Here is a 19,749-nt window from a genome sequence, read left to right as displayed (position 1 = left end):
TCTGGGCGAAACCCCGACTCTCACTTCATACAGTGCTGGTTGGAAAATTACAGACTACAGGCTGTACCTTAGTTTTATCCTGAAGTCCTTAACAAGCAGAACATTGAGGCCTCTAGAGGCTGTTTGTTTAAGCTTGCATTCCTTTTGAGCACTCCTCCTGAGGCACTCCCCTGCTGTATCACCTCTTCTCCCTTCCCCTGTAAGTTAACAGTTACTTTACTAAAACAATCATGTGTTTCTCACGCTTCTGGGGGCAGCTGGAGAGTTCTGCTGACCCAGGCCGGGTATGGGTGATGTCAGCCAGGCTCAGTCTTGGGTCTGTGATCAGCTGATGGCTGCCTGGGGCTGGATGGTCCAGGATGGCTTCAGCAGGGATGGCTCAGCAATCTTCCACAAGGTGTCTTATCTAAAGCTTTTGAGGCCTAGGCTTGGGATTGACACACTGTCACTTCAGCTGTAACTGGTGGCTGAAGGAAGTCACAGGCCAGCCTGCATTCAAGGAGTGGGAAAATAGACTCTACTTGCTAGTGGGAGAAGTTACAAAGTCACATAGACAGGGTCATGGATACAAAAAGAGGTAGAGAATTGCGGCAATTTTAGAAATCGGTCTGTAACACCTTGAAGATCTTTATTTGTATTACTGGGAGGTCACTTTACGCCTAAACTTATGAGGCCATGTTGAAAAAGTGTTGGTGAAAAAAGTCTGATAATATTAGAAATTATGTAGTTTATTATCTATTTAAATTTTTATTAGTAGTGTAACCTATATATAGAACAATGCACACATCACAGGGAATTAGCTCAGTGAATATCACAAAGTGAACATAACTGTGTACTTATCACTCAAGTCAAGAAATAGAAGATCCCCTGCACCCCAGAATCCTCCCTCTGTCCCTTCTCAATTTTTACTTTCTCCCTCTTTTCCAGAAGTAATCACTGTCCCGACTATTATAAGCATAGATGAGTTGTCTTTTTAGGAACTTTCAAATTATCCAGTAAGTGCTTTGTGTCTGTCTTCTCTCACTTAGCAGCATGTGGCCAATACCATTTCTTTAATATTCAGAACTGTGACTAGTGACGTAATATCCATTGATGTTTTCATTTAAAACTTTTCAGTGACTTTTCCCTTCCTTCAGCATGTTCTTCTGTGACTTCTTAGTTTATGCAACACTCGCTACAGTTAGTGTTTTCTCTAAAGTTCCCTTCAGTTCCATTAACATAAGGGAATTTATTGCTCTGATATTTCTTTCTTTCCAGGAGGAAATAAGCAATATGTATAGGAGACTAATGTGGGTATGAAAATGAAACTTAGAATCCACTGTTATTACTATATATTTGGGAAATCATAGTAGAAAGTCAGTAGGCGTGAACTAAGACTGCAGTCAACCAGACTTGATAATTAAGCTTTTCAAAGTACTTAAAATGTTTAAAATTCTTTTTATTTACCTATCAGATTCATCACAGTGCTCTGCTGTATTTAGTGATTTAATCCCAGAAACTGGGGGGGTACTTAATGTGATGCTGAATCATGCTTTGCAGTCTCAATGACCAAGAGGCAATTGATATGTTTTACTGATGTGAAGGTGTTACTTTACCGGCCTAGACACCCTCTTGGAACTCCTGCTGCTTTTTCTAGTCTAAATAGGCACAATATTTTGGGTAAGGATTTAAAGTTTTGATTTGGACCTGAGTATCATTTTAGCATTTAAAATCAGTTTGGGACCCATTCCCATCCATTGTAAAATCATTTTCTGGTGTGTCCTCTTACTGTGCTCCTATCACTGGGATAAGATTCAAAAAGGAAATGTCTGCTTATTTTATTCACTTTTCTTCAGGAAAGACAGTGGTGAAGTGAGTCATTAGCACATTGTGTTTTCCAATAGCTCTTTGACCTTAGTCTCTGGGGCTATAAAATCAATGGGAAGAAGCCTGTTGTATCACGAGTCATGGGGAAAGCCCATAATAGATAATGTTACTATGAATGTTTCAAGGAGAAATTAATGTACTGTCTATAGATTATAGTCGGAAATCCAAGACCAGCGGAGATGTGCATCTTCCATGTGTAGCACACATGTATTGAGAAATAAATACAGGCTGTTCTCTGGGCTCTGATAATTCTTCTATCATGTTACCCTGCAGACAGAAGGATTGGAAGGCAGGGAGTTGTTCCCACAGTGGTTTGCTTCCTTTGAGTGAGTTCAGTGATTGAATCCACCCCATGCTAGATGATTATTTTATAAATGTGGGACAGTTACAGGTCATGAGGCTATGGCTGCAGTAGGGCCTAGGTTGAAACAAATACAATCACAAAGAGACCCATATGATAGTTCCTGGGGCTGACCCAAGAGAGCAACATTTCACAAAATGTGCTCCACAGACCACTAGGTCAGCTCGATGTTAATAGGTGGTGTGTGAAAAGAGATTCCAGGGCCAAAAGTGTGGAGAATACCAAGTTAAACAGAGAAAACCGAGTCCTCGCCAAAGGACTTCTCAGGGGGTCTTCCCTGTGCAAATGTATATAGAATATGTAGCGTTTCTCAATCCTATTCGGCCACAGAACTCTTCTTTTAGCAGAAGTCTCACAAAGCTTGTGTTTTGTATAAAATACCTTGGGTAAGATTGCTCTTGAATGTTGATCTTCTAACATTTTTTTGTTGCCTTAGCTCCTAAAATAATTTTGAAAAACTTAGGTGTTCACACATTTTTAAGCCAATATCTGCATTTTTTAAATCAAAAATTAAATGGGTGTAGTAGATTCATTTCTGGCATGTTTTATTAAATATGGGCTTTCAACATATTTTCAGCAGCAGCATTGGCTTATTTACTCTATGAATGATGTCTGCCGTCTAACCTAATTGGCAAAACCAGACTTTCTTATGAAATAAATCAGACTTATCCCTTTTCCTGTGACTGTGTCCCTCAGGAGGGATACATTTGTGAATTGTTTATTCGTTTGGTGCCTTTGATAATTTCACATTGTAGGGCAGTGCACCTAGAGAGATTCCAGATGGGCAAGAGGGTGCCTTGAAGAGAAAGCAGACACTGAGTAAAGGAGAGAGGGAAAAGGAGATTGGCAAGTGTGTTGTTAGAGCACTTTTAGAGAAGAAAACACATGAAGGCTCAAGATCTAGGAATTGATTCCCTTAAATAAAAGTATCCAAGCATGGGCCTCCCTGGTGGCGCAGTGGTTAAGAATCCGCCTACCAATGCAGGGGACACGGGTTTGAGCCCTGGTCCGGGAAGATCCCACATGCTGCGGAGCAACTAAGCCCGTGTGCCACAACGACTGAGCCTGCACTCTACAGCCCGCGAGCCACAACTACTGAGCCTGTGTGCCACAACTACTGAAGCCTGTGTGCCTAGAGCCCATGCTCCGCAACAAGAGAAGCCACTGCAGTGAGAAGCCCGCGCACCGCAACCAAGAGTAGCCCCCGCTCAAAGCAACTAAAGAAAGCCCACGCACAGCAACGAAGACCCAACGCAGCCAAAAAAAAAAAAGAAAAAAGTATCCAGGGGTGTGTGTACCCAGTGTGAAGCTGCTTCCCGGGGTGGGGGAGTTTAAGAAATACATATGTCCTCTTAGAGAGTGAACTCCTCCTTTATCTAAATTAAGTGATCCCTGTTAAACAGCCAAATGGTCTGTCTGGCTAGGAAAAGTATTTACCTCAGAGGTGTTTTTTTTTCCTGCTTTCAACTGGAAGTCAAATTGCTGAATTGTGTGATGGCATTTCTGTCCATCAGCAAAACCCAGAATCTCCAAAACACTTCATATTTTCACACAGTATAAAGATCTGCATGTACTGTTCTCACCTGGTACCTAACTCCTTTTGGTTACTGGACATGCCTCATTTCCTGTATAAACTTGTGTTACTAAAAAGGCAGTAAATTAGTACTCACTTTGTTAAACATACATACTTTCCTGTAGGAGCATAGATACATAAAAGTGTGTTTATTTCCCACAGGGTACTTATGCTAGTCATGATATATGTTATGCAGTAAATGTCATACTTTATTTATTCCTTGGCATTTTCAACTCTGGCAACTTGCAAATTGTTTTGAAGTCAGGATATTTAAGCTAGGAGCAACCTTGGGGATTATCTGCGTTGCAAGAAAGGAAAGTGAGATCAAGAGAAAACAAATGACTTGCTTTAGGTGACATAATTTAGGATCCTAGTTACCAAACTCGGTCTTAATGAGAGATTTCTCCCATTAGATTTCCCCATTCTCCCTTAACCCTTTTAAAAAATAAGAGCTTGGACAAAGTTATCTCTATAAAACTGTGAATAACTGTTGTGTTGCTCACCTTCCAAAATTGTTACAAAGTTCCAGTGAGAGAAGGTGTGCTGTACAAATACAAAGGAAGGTGATGAGGGTCCTTGCCTCATAGTACTAGATTGTTGTTATCATCCTCTGGTGCTGAAATGCTAAGGCTGTGTTACATTAGGCTGTGTAAAGAGTCTCTTGTTGGGCTTCCCTGGTGGCGCAGTGGTTGGGAGTCCGCCTGCCGATGCAGGGGACACGGGTTCATGCCCCGGTCCGGGAAGATCCCACATGCCGTGGAGCGGCTGGGCCCGTGAGCCATGGCCATTGAGCCTGCGCGTCCAGAGCCTGTGCTCCGCAACAGGAGAGGCCACAACAGCGGGAGGCCCGCGTATCACACACACACACAAAAAAAAGTCTCTTGTTATGCATATGTCCCAACTACTCTGTATTTTTATACCATCTGGATAATAGATGCCCCAGCCTTCTGTTTCTTTTGTATTAGGTTGAACCATGTGACACTGCCAATATTCAACCATTTTAAATTTATAAGAAGACCAGTTTTGTATTATTGAACTTGATAAATGGCCAGAGGTTCATGGTAGGCTGTACTGGGCAGAGACACTCTATAAATGTTCTTAGTGAATGGAGAAGTATGTAAATCTTCACATGAGCTGTAGCCTCCCTGTCCCTCCACCGTAGATTTTGCCTACTCTAAAGGTATACACTGGGATGTATGAGTTTCTCCCTTCCCTTTTGCTTCAGCAAACTTCTAGACTCCCCAGCCCAGCAGCTCAGATGGAGATGCGGGGGCGGGGCGGGGTGGGGATGGTGGCGGTGACTGGTTCTGAGTCAGCTCCTTCTGCCATTCATCTTGACCTTGTTCTTGAACTCAGTAAGCTGTGTTCTATGCAAGTGGTTACACCATTCTTTCAAAGGATAGAATTCCACAATTGTCCAGAGAAATTTGGTGGTCTGCAGAGGGAAAACAATGAACAAATTCGTTTGTTTACCATTGGTTTGTTTTTTTAAACTAAGTACTACAATATTTTCAGTTTAATCAGAACACATTAAAGGAGATTGGCTGATCCTGTAAAATACGAGACTCCTGAAACAATTATTTTTGTCAAATATAAGTAATTTATAAAAAATTATAATCAAGTTAGAAGTTTTATTTAATTTTAAATAAGAAAATAGCCTGAGGAATTGAAGCCTAAATAGAACTATAATTCATAATTAGCCGATCATGTTTCGTATAATTGTTAAACTTTGGCCCGATAACGCCTCCTCTCAGCGTAATCCTTAAACTTCTCATATCCAGAGAGCACACTTCCGGTCAACCCGTGTTTTGCCCTTAATGCATGTGTGAATCTTTAATTTCCTTCAGTTTATTTATAAAGGCCTTAAAGAGCCTGACTACCTCAGAAAGTCATTTAGATAATTGCTCATGTTTCATATTAATTTCTGGGGTTCTAAATTTAACAACACGGGGCATAAGTTTTTTGCCTTTTTCTTTCAACACAAAAGATATAAACTATCTAGCCACACCACAATCCTCTCAGGAACGAAGCAGGGGATGGAAGAATGAAGTGGCAAAAAATAAGAGAATTCCTATCCAATTTTTAGATTTCAGATTTGGCATATTAGGAATGAACAATTTATGAATGGAATGCTTTTTAAAGTTTTATTTGTGAGTGAGTTGTTGAAACCTGGAATATGATTTTTCGCAGAAATAATGTCAGTGATTTTCAAATTTTCTTTACAAATGCCATCTTAGAAGTTCAGTTTTTGAAGCAGACGTAAAGGAACTGCCTTGCTTAAAAGAGGTGTGTAGGGTGCCCAGTCTCCAGGGACAGGTCCGCAGGTCACAGTTAAGTCTGATGAATTACCTTAGAGCCCCGGTCAGACATGGTGATGCTAGGATTCTAGTCTTGCAGATCACAAACCACACACAGCCCCGAGCTCAGCAATCTGGGGAACCTAGTCTGTTTTGCTTCTTGCTCGGGCCAAAGCACAGTCTCAGAGACAGCAGGAGACCATCCAGATGTAGACAGTATAGAGGCTGAGTTGAGTGAATGCAGCCCTTCAAGTCCCCTCATGGAGCAAGCACTCACCTCCACTCCATCATTCCTCAGACAACTTTACTTCAAGATGGTCCCTTCTGTACTTATAAACTCATATTTTCATCCCCTGTGTGTGAGTTTTTCAGTGAGGGCATTATTGACAATTTTCTTTGTCAAGGGGGACTAACCGCACTTTGTTCAGTTCCCTAGTGTCTACCCAGTGAGTGTTCCCCAGTCCTTGGAACAACCCAAAGTGTCCCATAGCTAAGCATAGCCCACTTTGAGAATCAGCTAAGAGGGAAGCAATCTTATTGACCTACAACATCCCTATAGGTATTTACGTTGTAGGAGAGATTGCTTTTAGATCTAAATGGCTACTAAATATACGAAAAGGAAATGCAGGTCAAAACCACAATGAGATAATACTACACTCCCGCTCAATGACTAAAATGAAAAAGACCGACAGTAATTTGATGAGGATGTGGAGCAGTTGGTACTGGAAATTGACACATAACCACTTAGGACAACTGTTTGACAGTGTTTATTGAAGTAAACATGAGCCTTATTTAGTGACCCAGAAATTTTACTCCTAGATATATACCCAAGAGACATGAGTGCCTAGGCCTACCAAAAGAGATATATATAAGAATGTTCACAGGGCTTCCCTGGTGGCGCAGTGGTTGAGAGTCCGCCTGCCGATGCAGGGGACACGGGTTCGTGCCCCGGTCCGGGAAGATCCCACATGCCACGGAGCGGCTGGGCCCGTGAGCCATGGCTGCTGAGCCTGCGCGTCCGGAGCCTGTGCTCCGCAACGGGAGAGGCTACAGCAGTGAGAGGCCCGCGTACTGCAAAAAAAAAAAAGAATGTTCACAGGTGCATGGTTGGAAATAACCCCCCAAATGTCTCTCAACAGTAGAACAGATAAATTAACTTTGTACTCACACAATAAAATGTAACAGAGCAGTGAAAGATGAACTGTATGCAAAAACATTGATGAATCTCTTAGGCATAATAAAATCAGACAAAAGAATATATACAATATGATTCCCTTTATATGAAGTTTAAGAACAGCTAAGACTAATCAACCATGATGGGAATCAGGATAGTAGTTACCTGTGGGGGCAAAGAGGTTGACTGGGAAGGGACATGAAGTGCCTGCTGAGGCACTGGGAATGTTCTAAGTCATGATCTGGGTGGTGGTTATACAATATGTGCGTACACACGTGTACACACTTATCTACTTGTATGTATACATGTATGTATATGCAAAAACCTCATATAGTTGTACACTTAAGATGGATATACTTAGCTGGATGTAACTTTAAAAAGAAAAAATCTTGGAAATTTAATCTCTAATTTATAGTATTTTCTAGAATATGATAAAAATAAATTGAGGTGGTTGAGGGAAATGGGAGTTATTCTGGAAGCTGTGAGAGTGTGTCCATGCTTCTGGGTTTCTGGAGCCAAAATTAGGGGAAGTGGTATTGCTAGGGGCACAAGCTGATTAGAATAGAGATGGTAGGAAAAGAGAAGGGAAAATTTTATATGATTCCTCTTCTTCACTCTACTTCTTCCTGTCTTTAGCCATAGTGTTTTTGTTTAAGGCTTAATTTCTGTCCTCCACTCCCATGGCATCATGGTCGAAGTGGTGGGCAATGTTGAGAGTCAAAGAGGGGACATTGGAAGAGAGCATAAGGCAGTGGTTGTGTACCAGGTATCTATGCTTTGTGGGGGACAAACACCACCTTAACCTGCAGGGAGGTTAGCCAGCAGGGAGACTGGATGGTACTGTCATAGAAACTTCCAGATAAGGGAAAATTCTGGGTCCCAAGAGGTAAACACGGAAGGTGTAATGGTGCAGTCAATGAACAGGAGTAAAAGCCCCTCAGAGAAAGAGGGAAGGCTGATGATCACACCCTAGTGGGAACATGAGGGGAAACAGTGGTCCAGCCTTTTTGACCACAACTGGCTGGTTACCCAAATTTGAGGTTTAAGTGGGGACATACAATAGGGGATTCGCTTGTACCATGTAAGCTCCAACTGGACTTGGCACTCTTCCTGGTCCTTCATGGTGGTTCTCTTAAAGAGAATGAGTTATAGGGGGATATTTTCAATCACATGCTGTGCATAAATGTACGTTATAATACAACACACACTCTGATCAAGAGTAAGATGGGGGGGGCTTCCCTGGTGGCGCAGTGGTTGAGATTCTGCCTGCTAATGCAGGGGACAGGGGTTCGAGCCCTGGTCTGGGAGGATCCCACATGCTGCGGAGCAACTAGGCCCGTGAGCCACAACTACTGAGCCTGCGCGTCTGGAGCCTGTGCTCCGCAACAAGAGAGGCCGCGATAGTGAGAGGCCCGCGCACCGCAATGAAGAGTGGCCCCCGCTTGCCATAACTAGAGAAAGCCCTCGCACAGAAACGAAGACCCAACACAGCAAAAATTAGTTAATTAATTAATAAACTCCTACCCCCAACATAAAAAAATAGTAAGATGGGCAGGTGCTGGACCATATGCTGGTCCAGGTGTCATCTAGCTATACCAGTTTCCAGCTGCATGCAAGCTGGAATGCTGTAGAATTTACACAACAAACATGGGTTGTCATTTGAATGTCGTTGAAAATGTCATATTGTCATGTGTTGGGTAAAATATGTCCATGTAGATATCTTTGGCTACGTAGAATATGGAATATAAGCAAATAGTGATTTATTGCAGGCTGCATTTGCCTTTTTATGTGACGATTCTGCTAGTAATGTTTTGCTACCATGGCGTTCAGTTTAATGTAGAAAATTAACATTTTAGGATCCTTAATAGAAGTTTTATTAGAATTAATGATTGAAAGAAATATAATTTCAAATGGAAACACTAAAAGCCAAGTCTGTTAACTGTTAAGCTTCATAAGACACCCTGAATAAAATAGATGACTACTAATTCTTTTTTACTTTTAACTTGTCACATTCTGTTTATTTTTAATTACCTTTGCAAATGACTCTATAATCTTTTTTAAAAAATTGCCACATTTTCGTCTCTCCTCTTCCAAATCATTTTGATTTCCCCTTGGGCCACTGTCTTAGTCCATTTGGGCTGCTATAACAAAATACCACCAACTGGGTAGCTTAAAAACAGCAGGTATTTATTGCTCACAGTTCTGGAAGCGGGTAAGTCCCAGATCAAGGCACCAGCATGGTCACCTTCTGGTGAGGGCCCTCTTCCAGTTACACATGTCTCCATTGTGTCCTCAAATGATGGAAGGGACTAGGGATCTCTCTGGAGCCCCTTTTATAAGGCACTAATCCCATTCAGGAGGGTTCTTCCCTCATGACTGAAACACCCTGCAAGGGCCTCACCTACTAATACCGTCACCTTTGGGGAGGGTTAGGATTTCAACATATGAATCTGGCGGTGGGGTGGGGGGCCCAAAACATTGAGACCATAGCAATCACCGCATGCAGATGACCTTGAGGCTCTGTTTCCAGCGATGCTTTCCTTTCACTTTGTTCCTGAATCTGCTGCTATGGCTGGATATTTATACAATACTTGAGTATCCCAGCGTGACCTTCTAGTGTAAAACTTACCTCTCTTTTTTTTTTTTAACATCTTTATTGGAGTATAATTGCTTTACAGTGGTGTGTTAGTTTCTGCTGTATAACAAAGTGAATCAGCTATACATATACATACATCCCCATATCTCCTCCCTCTTGCATCTCCCTCCCACCCTCCCTATCCCACCCCTCCAGGTGGTCACAAAACACCGAGCTGATCTCCCTGTGCTATGTGGCTGCTTCCCAATAGCTATCTGTTTTACATTTGGTAGTGTATATATGTCAGTGCCACTCTCTCGCTTCATCTCAGCTTACCCTTCCCCTCCCTGTGTCCTCAAGTCCATTGTCTACGTCTGCATCTTTATTCCTGTCCTGCCCCTAGGTTCTTCAGAACCATTTTTCTTTTTTTGTTAGATTCCATATATATGTGTTAGTGTACGGTATTTGTTTTTCTCTTTCTGACTGACTTCACTCTGTATGACAGTCTCTAGGTCCATCCACCTCACTACAAATAACTCAATTTCATTTCTTTTTATGGCTGAGTAATATTCCACTGTATATATGTGCCACATCTTCTTTATCCATTCATTTGTCGATGGACACTTAGGTTGTTTCCATCTCCTGGCTACTGTAAATAGTGCTGCAATGAACATTGTGGTACATGACTCTTTTTGAATTATAGTTTTCTCAGGGTATATGCCCAGTAGTGGGATTGCTGGGTCATATGGTAGTTCTATTTTTAGTTTTTTAAGGAACCTCCATACTGTTCTCCATAGTGGTTGTATCAATTTACATTCCCACCCACAGTGCAAGAGGGTTCCTTTTTCTCCACACCCTCTCTAGCATTTATTGTTTGTAGATTTTTTGATGATGGCCATTCTGACTGGTGTGAGGTGATACCTCACTGTAGTTTTGATTTGCATTTCTCTAATGATTAGTGATGTTGAGCATTCTTTCATGTGGAAAGCTTATCTCTTCATCTGCCCTTTTCCTTCACAGAACTTTCTTCAAAACCAATAGTGTCTTTTCCTCTTTGCTCAGATTAGAAGCCTCAAGGGCATCTTTTACCCTCTTCTTCTCTAGTGCCGGTGTTGGCCAAACACCAAACACCATGCACTGTCAGTTGCCCTTCAAAAACAAACAAACAAAAAACAAACCTTCATTCCTTCTCTTCCTGATAATTCTCACTAACCTGGCTTGTCACCAGTCTCATACTTGCTTATTCCTTCAGTGATCAAACTTTTAATCTCATCTCACCAAGACATGTGCTGGCCAGATGTGTTTCCCTAGAGCCCGCCCTTGATTATATCTTCCTCCTGCTCACAGACCTTTCATATATTTCCCTGTTTTCAATAAAATTGCATCCAAACCTAGCCTGGCTTTAACCAGCTCTTTTTCCGACTATTCACCTTCCTGAAACTTCTTTTCCAGCCAACAGTTTGACTCATGATTTCCTGATCCCTTTCCTTCTGCAGTCTCTGTCACTCATGCTCTGATGTCCACCCATGTAGATCGTTCACCCCTTCCTGCCCATCCATCTGGCTTCTCCCCAAATTCGACACCTGATGAAGTCTTCCCTCCTTCTCCATGCTGCAGTCTCCCTTACCTCCACCTTCCTTTAGTAGCTCTTATTTGTCTATACAGGCAATTGCATAATTTAATTTCTTCAGGTTTATGACCTTTCTTCTGATTGTGATAACGATTTTCACTTCTTTAGTTTTTACATAGTTATAGGCACAACTAGACTGTAAGTGTCTCCAGGGCAAGAGTCTTCGCCTTGCCTGTATGCCCTATAATACTTAAAAAACACTAACACTAAAATATAAGCTCTGTGAAGGCTGGCATCTTTGGTCAGTTTTGTTCACTGGTAAGTCTCTAGTATCTAGCATAGAACCAGGTACACAGTAGGTGCATAGTAAATATTTGCTAAACTGTAGATGTTCAGTAAATGTTTGATTTGATTAAACTGCTGCTGCATTAAAAGTCGCTCGCATCTCTTACTTACTATGACCGAGAGGTATTATAGTGATAAAGGCAGGGAATGCAATTTACAGCCAGAATCTGTTCCATAGAACTTGACTTCTCTTTCTAAAAGAATTGTTTTCCTGCAGATATTAATGAATGCCAACTACAGGGTGTGTGCCCTAATGGTGAGTGTTTGAATACCATGGGCAGCTATAGATGTACCTGCAAAATAGGATTTGGGCCAGATCCTACCTTTTCAAGTTGTGTTCGTAAGTAATGATCACTTTTTATTACTATTTTGCATGTTTTTTTGGGGGGGTGGGGGGAATGGGGAAGTATCCAAAAGCAGGTAAATACTCAGCGGTCAACTGAATATTGTGAATATGCAGGGAAATGTCATTAAAACGACAGGAGGGAGGAGGCGGCCTGATATACTACAATAAATCTGTTTATTTAAAAAATGCATTTTTATTGTGTTCAGAAAAAATGACAGCTTAAACTTAAGGTAGAGAACAAGCACATAGAGGAATTATGCAAAGAAACAGTTAATTAAAATTAGCATACCTAAGACATGAAAACAGATTTTTCCTTCATGAGTATTTTAAGCATTGTTTAGGTGGAGTGAAACTTTGTCCCAGCTTCTGTCTTTAATTAGTCCAAATTCTGAGTCACTTCTGTCTGATTTAATGAGGCTTCACTGTACTTTCTTGGTTGGAAGAGTCTGGGAAATAGTTAGCAAGGCTCTGTTTCAGATTTTTTTATTCAATTCTAATTTCAAATATTCTATTCTGTTGTCCTCAAAAACCACTGATATGTGTCCCTGAAGTTAAACTATTTTGCCTTACAAATCTGTCTCTAAGATTTTTTTTTAACTTGTTAAGGATAAAAATCATCCATCAAACCTTATGTGCTAATATTGGTACAGAAAATGTACTTTCTCCAAAAAGACACTCTTGCCACAAAACCTAATCCAGTGTAATCAATACAGATCACCTGACAATTAGACGTATGCATTTTAGACGTAAAGGGCTCAGCCACAGAATTTTTTAAGACTACCTTATTTTTAAGGTACTTGTGTCCATTATTACAAAGTAGGTAAATGCAACAGATTTTTCAAAGTCACATACGATTAAAGGTTAAACATTTTAAACTAATGTATGGCAGAAAACTGTCAAGATGTTAAGAGCAATCCTGCATTAATTTTTGTCTTGCTAGGTTTTTGTTTTTATTTATCTGTTTTTATAATGTGGCATTGGTATATGTTAAGTTGTATCTTTCTGGTCCCCAGTTTTAAATTTGTCATATCATCAAGACATATTTTTCATGAAGGTACCATCGTTTGCTTTTAACTGTGCATCTCTAACTCTGTGCCCTTAGCTGATGGATAGACATGGTGAAATAAAGACAAATGTAATAAAATAAAAATGGCAATCTCATTCATTACTTTTAGAGGAGTTTGTTGAGTGTTTTGGAACGTTGTTACTAATTACTACTATTTTCCTTTGAAACCTGTCAAATACAGATTAGGAAATTTTGCACATAAGTTCTTCCGTGTTCTTTCACAGACAGTTCTGATCATAAAGCAGGCAGGCACCTAATTATAGGGCTTTTTTTGGCAGGTGATAAAATTAGACTGTAAAATTATGCTTGCATACAAGGTACACTTGAAAACTGATGCAAGGATTTGGAAATTTCAGGCCAAAAATGACATCATTGACAATATCCAGATAATTTAGGGATAACTTCTGGCTGATTGGAATTACATGAGTAGAGTATTGTAAGTACAGTTGTATAATTTAAGCATAAAACATTTTTAGAGTTTGAATATAGAATTTGTTGTGAATATTTGTTTTTCCTTAAATAATTTGCTTTGTAGTCTGGTTAAAATGACTGCATTGAATGTTGTAGATTAGGTACGCTTAGAGGACTGGTCGCAAAGTGTTTTATTTGACTAGATCTGATGTCTAGAGCTAAGGACAGACATCCAGGTTTTAATAAGATTGTAGAAACCTGCCAATGAGATTTTTGAAACACACTTTCCTTAGCATTTATTTTCCCTGTCATTGCCCAGATAATACTGAACTTATTAAACAACCATCCATTCGTATTTGAAAAATAAATAATTTAATTTTATGGTTCAGCTACAACAGCTGAAACGATAAGTATTAGGAGACGTTTGTTGCTAGTTAAATGTTCCCGTTTAGAGTTTGAAGTTAAAACCTGGGCTCTTTACCAGCATTGAGTGGGCAGATTTATTTCTCTTTCCTCTGAATTTACCACATGTAATATCATAGAGAGATGTAAAGTCTTTCAGGATTTGCGACTTGGTTCAATCCAGTCTGATTTGTGGGTGAAGCATATTTTGGAGAAGTTGATAGGGAAGTCTGAAGGGAAGGAATGTCTTGAGAAAGAATGAGGGGAGAAGGTGATACTTACAAAGTAGGGGGGAAAAGCACTGGCAAGTTGGTGGTACCCTCGATAGTCATGCGGGAAGTAGCAGAAGGAGACCGGGGGTCACACATGTGCACACACGCATGCACAGACACGCACACAGACACACAAAGGCACTGAGCAAAGCTATCATTTGGAGTAAATGCTCTTGCAAGATATAAGAACAGCCTTGGCTAGACCGTGGAAGCAGATGGAGGAGACTGACCACGTTTGCTCAGGCAGCATGAATTTAGGGCATATCCAGGCCATAAAAGGTGTGGCTGACTCTGTGAACTCAAAGAAATGCACTTGGCAGTGGCCGAGGAGCAGTAGGAAGCTCTCCCTGTTCCTGAATACGCTGAGGTGAACACCCTCAGAATTCCTTGACTGCAGCCAAAGGTTGCAACCGCTTCACTTTCTCTCCTTGCCCGCGCCCTGTCCTTGACTTAGCCAAGCTGAAAGAAGAAAGTAGGAGAGTTCTGGCGTTTGCTGTCTCCGACCTCTGTGTCTGTGGATCAGGGCGTTGCTGCAGTAGCGTTCTCCAGACCTGCTCCTACCTCTCTGTGGGGAATGGTGAAACTCCAGGCTTTCTCAGAGCCAATCCAAGAAAAGTATAATAACCTGTGCAGTCGGAGTAGGAAAGCTTTCTGACTTTTTAAGCTGCAATTAATTTTCTTCAGAAATTCAAGAGCTCCAGGATGAATGCTGGGGAGGGTGTGTCCACAGGTTCAAAGGGCTCAGGTAAAAGAATTTTGAGGGGCTTCCCTGGTGGCGCAGTGGTTGAAAGTCCGCCTGCTGATGCAGGGGACATGGGTTCGTGCCCGGGTCCGGGAGGATCCCACATGCCGCGGAGCGGCTGGGCCAGTGAGCCGTGGCCGCTGAGCTTGCATGTCCAGAGCCTGTGCTCCGCAACGGGAGAGGCCACAACAGTGAGAGGCCCGCATACCGCAAAAAAAAAAAAAAAAAAAAAAAGAATTTTGAGCCTGCATATTTGCTGTTTCATAATATTCTTGACCAATGGACTTGGTGCTTACTGACAGAAAGAGAGGGTTAGAAAGAAGATGTGCTTCTCCCCTAACTCTGGAAATCATGAGATGCCGAACTCATCCCTTCGAAAAGCCAGTCATATTCATGAACATCATTTCTTTTTAGTTTCTGCAGCTTCCTTATGAGATATGAATTATTTTACACAATAGGAAGCTGAAGCTAGGAGAGTTTAAGTAACTTTTCAAGATCATATAGCTTGTAAATGACATTTGAGGTTTAAAATTGGGTTTTGTGCCTCTAAGTTTAGGGTTCTAGATCAGGGATTGGCAAATTATAGCCCGTGGGCAAAATCTGTCCCGCCGTCTGTTTTTGTAAATAGTTTTATGGGAACACAGCCATGTCCATTCATTTATATACTGTCTAAGGCCGCTTTCATGCTGCCGTGGCAGAGCTGAGAAGTTGAAACAGAGACCAAATGGACCACAAAGCCTAAAATATTTATCTTGCCTTCCACAGAGAAAATTTGCTGACTTTTGGGCTAGATCAATGCTGTCCAATAGAACTTTCTGTGATGATAGAGAGTGCAGATACAGAACATTTCTGATGTGATAGACTAGTCACAAGTGGCTGGTGTGACTAAGGAATTGAATTTAAATTGTATCTCATTTAAATTTTATCGAAGTAGTAGTATGTGGCTAGGGTCTAACAAATTGGATCTCATAGTTCTAATCTTTTTTTTTTTTTATAAAGCTGATTGGGTAAATGACTGCTAGATCTCTCTAGCAGAGAGAGAAAAATGGGCTTTCCTTCCTGACTTGGTGGTTTTGTCCATGGTGACGTTGTTCTCCCGAGAAATGAGGCTGGGAGCCTCTGTGTCACCTCTGACTCTGTCATCTCCTTTGGTCTCCAAGAAAGTCATTAGATCTTCATAATCTATTTTCTGCCTTTTCCTTTCTTCCCACCTCCTCTGTGGCTGTCTCAGCTTAGGCTCGTAGTTTTCCTCACTTACTGGTCTCACAGCATCATGGCCTTGAGGTTGTACAGACAGATCTGTGCCAACTGTTTGCTCCCACGTAAAAGCAGTAACAACCAAAACCGTGACAGTAATGTAGTAATCTTTACTGTGTACTTACTAAGTGCCAGGCACTGTGATGAGTACTTTATATAGATTATCAAATATAATACTTACCAGATTTCTATGAGGCTTGTAGTGGTGTTCTTCCTATTTTAGAAATGAAGAAGTTGAGGCACAGAGAGTTTAAGGATCTTTCCAAAAGTCCCACAGCCTATAAGCGGTAGAGCCCAAATTTGAAACTCAATTTGTCTCACTCCGCACTCTGAGCCTTTAATCAGGAAGAGGAAACTGGTCTAAATTGACAGGAGCAAGTCATCTATTTAAGCGGAGCCACTATTTAGTCTCACTGTAAAATGCTGGTCTGACTCTGCAGTGGCCTCAGAATCATTGTTTTTTTTAAATTTTGGTTCTCGCAGAATTTATTTTTAATAACCCATTTCCTGAAAAGGGTGCCTATGGGCTCTTACTTCCCTAGGAAAGTCATCTCTCAGACTCCTTCTAACAGTGTTACTTCCTCCCCACACCTGCATCCCAGCACTCATCCCATTGGGACTTTAAGCTTTAATGGTATGAAACTCTAATGTGGAGTTTCATCCAAGAAGTGAATAAGGATATTGGAGGTGTTTGGTGGAGGGGGGGAGTGAAAACAAACTAGTAGGAGAGCCTAGCTTATATGCTGTCTCCTCAAGTCTTCTCTATTTTTCAACTTGTTCCAAGTACCAGGTTAATTTATATCTGCTTAATAATATTTACATTTATGTTTGAATTGATAAGAGCAGCATGGCTTTGAAAGTTTAATCAGAGTTGGTTGTACGACCTTATAATTAAGTATAAGTTGGTTAATACATTATTGGGGAGCCCAAATGTGAGAACCATAGCATCTTACCTTCTCACGGTGGTTTGTTATGTAATCACCATCAGCATTGGATATATACGATGGAGATTCAATACTATACTTGGGTATAGAGCTATATGTTTATTTCTTTGGAAGATTTTTCCCATGTCTGTCACCAGGAGCAAAAGGTTTGTTTTCTTGACTGACTGATGTGGCATTTCTAGTAGGGTTTACGCTTCTGAAATGTTTTTCCCTCTATATAGAGTACCTGAATCTGTGCACCTGAATCTTAGCAACACATCCTACAAAAAATACAATCTGCAAAACCCATATTTCAGGGTACCTACATATATGAACCTACCAGCACGCTTTGTAATTCCTCCTCATTGCTCTGTCCCATTCCCGTTTCCACCAATTCTTTAGCAATCTTTGGGCAATATTGACTTTTTTTTTTTAGTATAGTGTAAATCCTTATGATGCAATAGACTATATAATCACGTTTATTATATTTTAAATAATAAATGTAGTATACTAATGAATTAGCCTTTACAACCAGCCTTTCAGTCTGTGGTTAAAGATACTCAGACAGTAGAAACACCAATCATGCATCATTCTAGGTAGCAGCATATTGTTCCTGGGTTTATGTATCATGTTGAATGTGAAAATGCTAGAGGTGTTTAATGAAATAAGTGAATTGCCATATAAGTCATTTGAAATGATAAAAGAATAACAGGTGACTTAGGCATTAAAATAGAGGCCATTTTAAAGGGCACATCCTGTTAGAAATCTGAGGGAGGCATAAATTAACACTTTTTGATCCACATAATTATAGAGCAAAGAAAATTTGAATCATAGGAGCATTAGTATAATTTAGGTATGTAAGCCAGACCGTTCCAATGGCTTTCTCCTGGGATTTCTTCCATCTTTGAAGGAGCAGATTTTTTTTATTAGTTAATGGCTTATTATTATGTGCACTTGGGGTGAAGCACAATGTTTAGTTACAACATGGTCTGATGTTCCCTGACACCCCAACAGCTGAGTTTTGATGATTCTGTAAGCCAGTGATTCTTATTCCCTTAAAGACCCCCACTTGAAGTGCGTTGGAAGCTGTCGTGGAAAAAAAAAAAAAAAAACACCAGTATCCTAGCACTTAGGGAGAATCTCTGGGTTAGGAAATGATGCAAGGACAAAAACCTATAAAACAGAGACCTTTCAGGAGAAGATGTTTAGGAGGAATTAGCTTTCTTGACTTCTGTCATTATTCTCCACATGATAAAATGCCTAACATTTTGCTTTTTCTGTGTGTGTGTGCGCCACGCATGGAGCCCAACCAGAGACTTGCTTTAATGAACAAGCAATCTCTTATAATTCACTTACACACAAATACACATACTAATCCCTTAAAAACTGAATTGCTGATTTGGAGTTTGGGGTTAATCTGGGCGGTAGGCCTGATGTTACTTTAAAGTAGAGTCCTTGGATAGAGGAGCAGAGTAAGTGTAACCGGGATGGTGCCTAAGGTAGTATCACTACCCTGGATATGAGGGCGAGGTGGATACCAGGGAGCGAGTGTGGACAAGTCAGCGCAAGGGGCCAGTGTCACCGTCTGCCAATGTCCAGGGTTTGGGGAAACTCTGCTCTGCTTTAAATGGCCCTTGTTCTTGGGATCTAGAACTAACCTTAATGCAATTAGTGTTATAATTAATCCCTACCACGTGTAAAATAGGCTCTTGTGAGTTGACCTGACGTTGTTTCTATGGAAATATGTGTTGTGAATTCCAAACACTTCGGTTGGAGAAGAAATTTTGGAGCAAAATCCTTGGTGAGCTGATTATCCTAGAACTATGTATATGTTCTTAAGATTATACAACTTATATAGAGAGACAGACACACACCCATATGCTATATAATTGATGGTCAGTCATTCCAGAAACTTATCCTTTTGGATGAAATAACCATACTTATAAATTTTCTTTTACTTTTCTTCTGTGACCTTTAATCTTTCATAGCTGACTTGCACAGACTCCAGAAAGTGAGTAGGAGAAGGGGGAGGAAAAGACTCAAACTTCTCCCTTTTACCACATTTTTAGTAGTCTTGGGCAAACCTGGCCTTATTAGAGGAACTAAGTGTTGAAGCCTTAGGAAGGTCTCCTCTGCTCCCCTCAATCCTCTGCTCCACCCTCCAACTCACCCATATCCTTTTTTCGACTGTTTTCCCTTTTTGAAATTCTACCACTACAGCAGTGATCAAGTCGTGTACAGATGCCCCTGAGAGGATGGAGGTACCTGCCTTTATTAATAAGGCAGGCTGACGTGTATTTTGTGTCTACTCTGAAGCAGACGTTTAGCATATGATATTTTGAGTCTATACATTGAGCTTGTCACCTATAAGTGAGGGAGTTACTGAGGCTCAGCCCGTGTATGAGTTAGCATTCTCTCCAGGGAAATGGAGCCAATAGCGTGGGTGGATGAGAAGGGATTTTTAGGGAATTGGCTCACATGAATGTGGAGGTTGGCAAGCCCCAATCTGCAGGGTAGGCTGGCAGCCTGGAGGTCCTGGGAACAGCTAATGTTGCAGCCAGAGTCTGAA

General features: G+C 40.9%; 1 protein-coding gene across 12 annotated transcripts in view; it reads left to right on the top strand.

Moving 5' to 3' along the window:
* The window catches only part of LTBP1 (latent transforming growth factor beta binding protein 1), a 432,767-nt gene that overhangs the window by 265,881 nt on the left and 147,137 nt on the right, over positions 1 to 19,749 (top strand). For all 12 annotated transcript variants that reach the window (XM_060170098.1, XM_060170096.1, XM_060170100.1 and 9 more), the window contains one exon: positions 11,979 to 12,101. In XM_060170098.1, the coding sequence (XP_060026081.1) occupies positions 11,979 to 12,101 (123 nt within the window). The remainder of the gene's footprint in view (positions 1 to 11,978; positions 12,102 to 19,749) is intronic.

Source organism: Lagenorhynchus albirostris, chromosome 13 (genome assembly GCF_949774975.1).
Source record: "Lagenorhynchus albirostris chromosome 13, mLagAlb1.1, whole genome shotgun sequence".
Taxonomy (NCBI): domain Eukaryota; kingdom Metazoa; phylum Chordata; class Mammalia; order Artiodactyla; family Delphinidae; genus Lagenorhynchus; species Lagenorhynchus albirostris.
The sequence above is the reverse complement of the archived record's forward strand: the minus strand, read 5'-3'. Positions and strand labels throughout refer to the sequence as shown.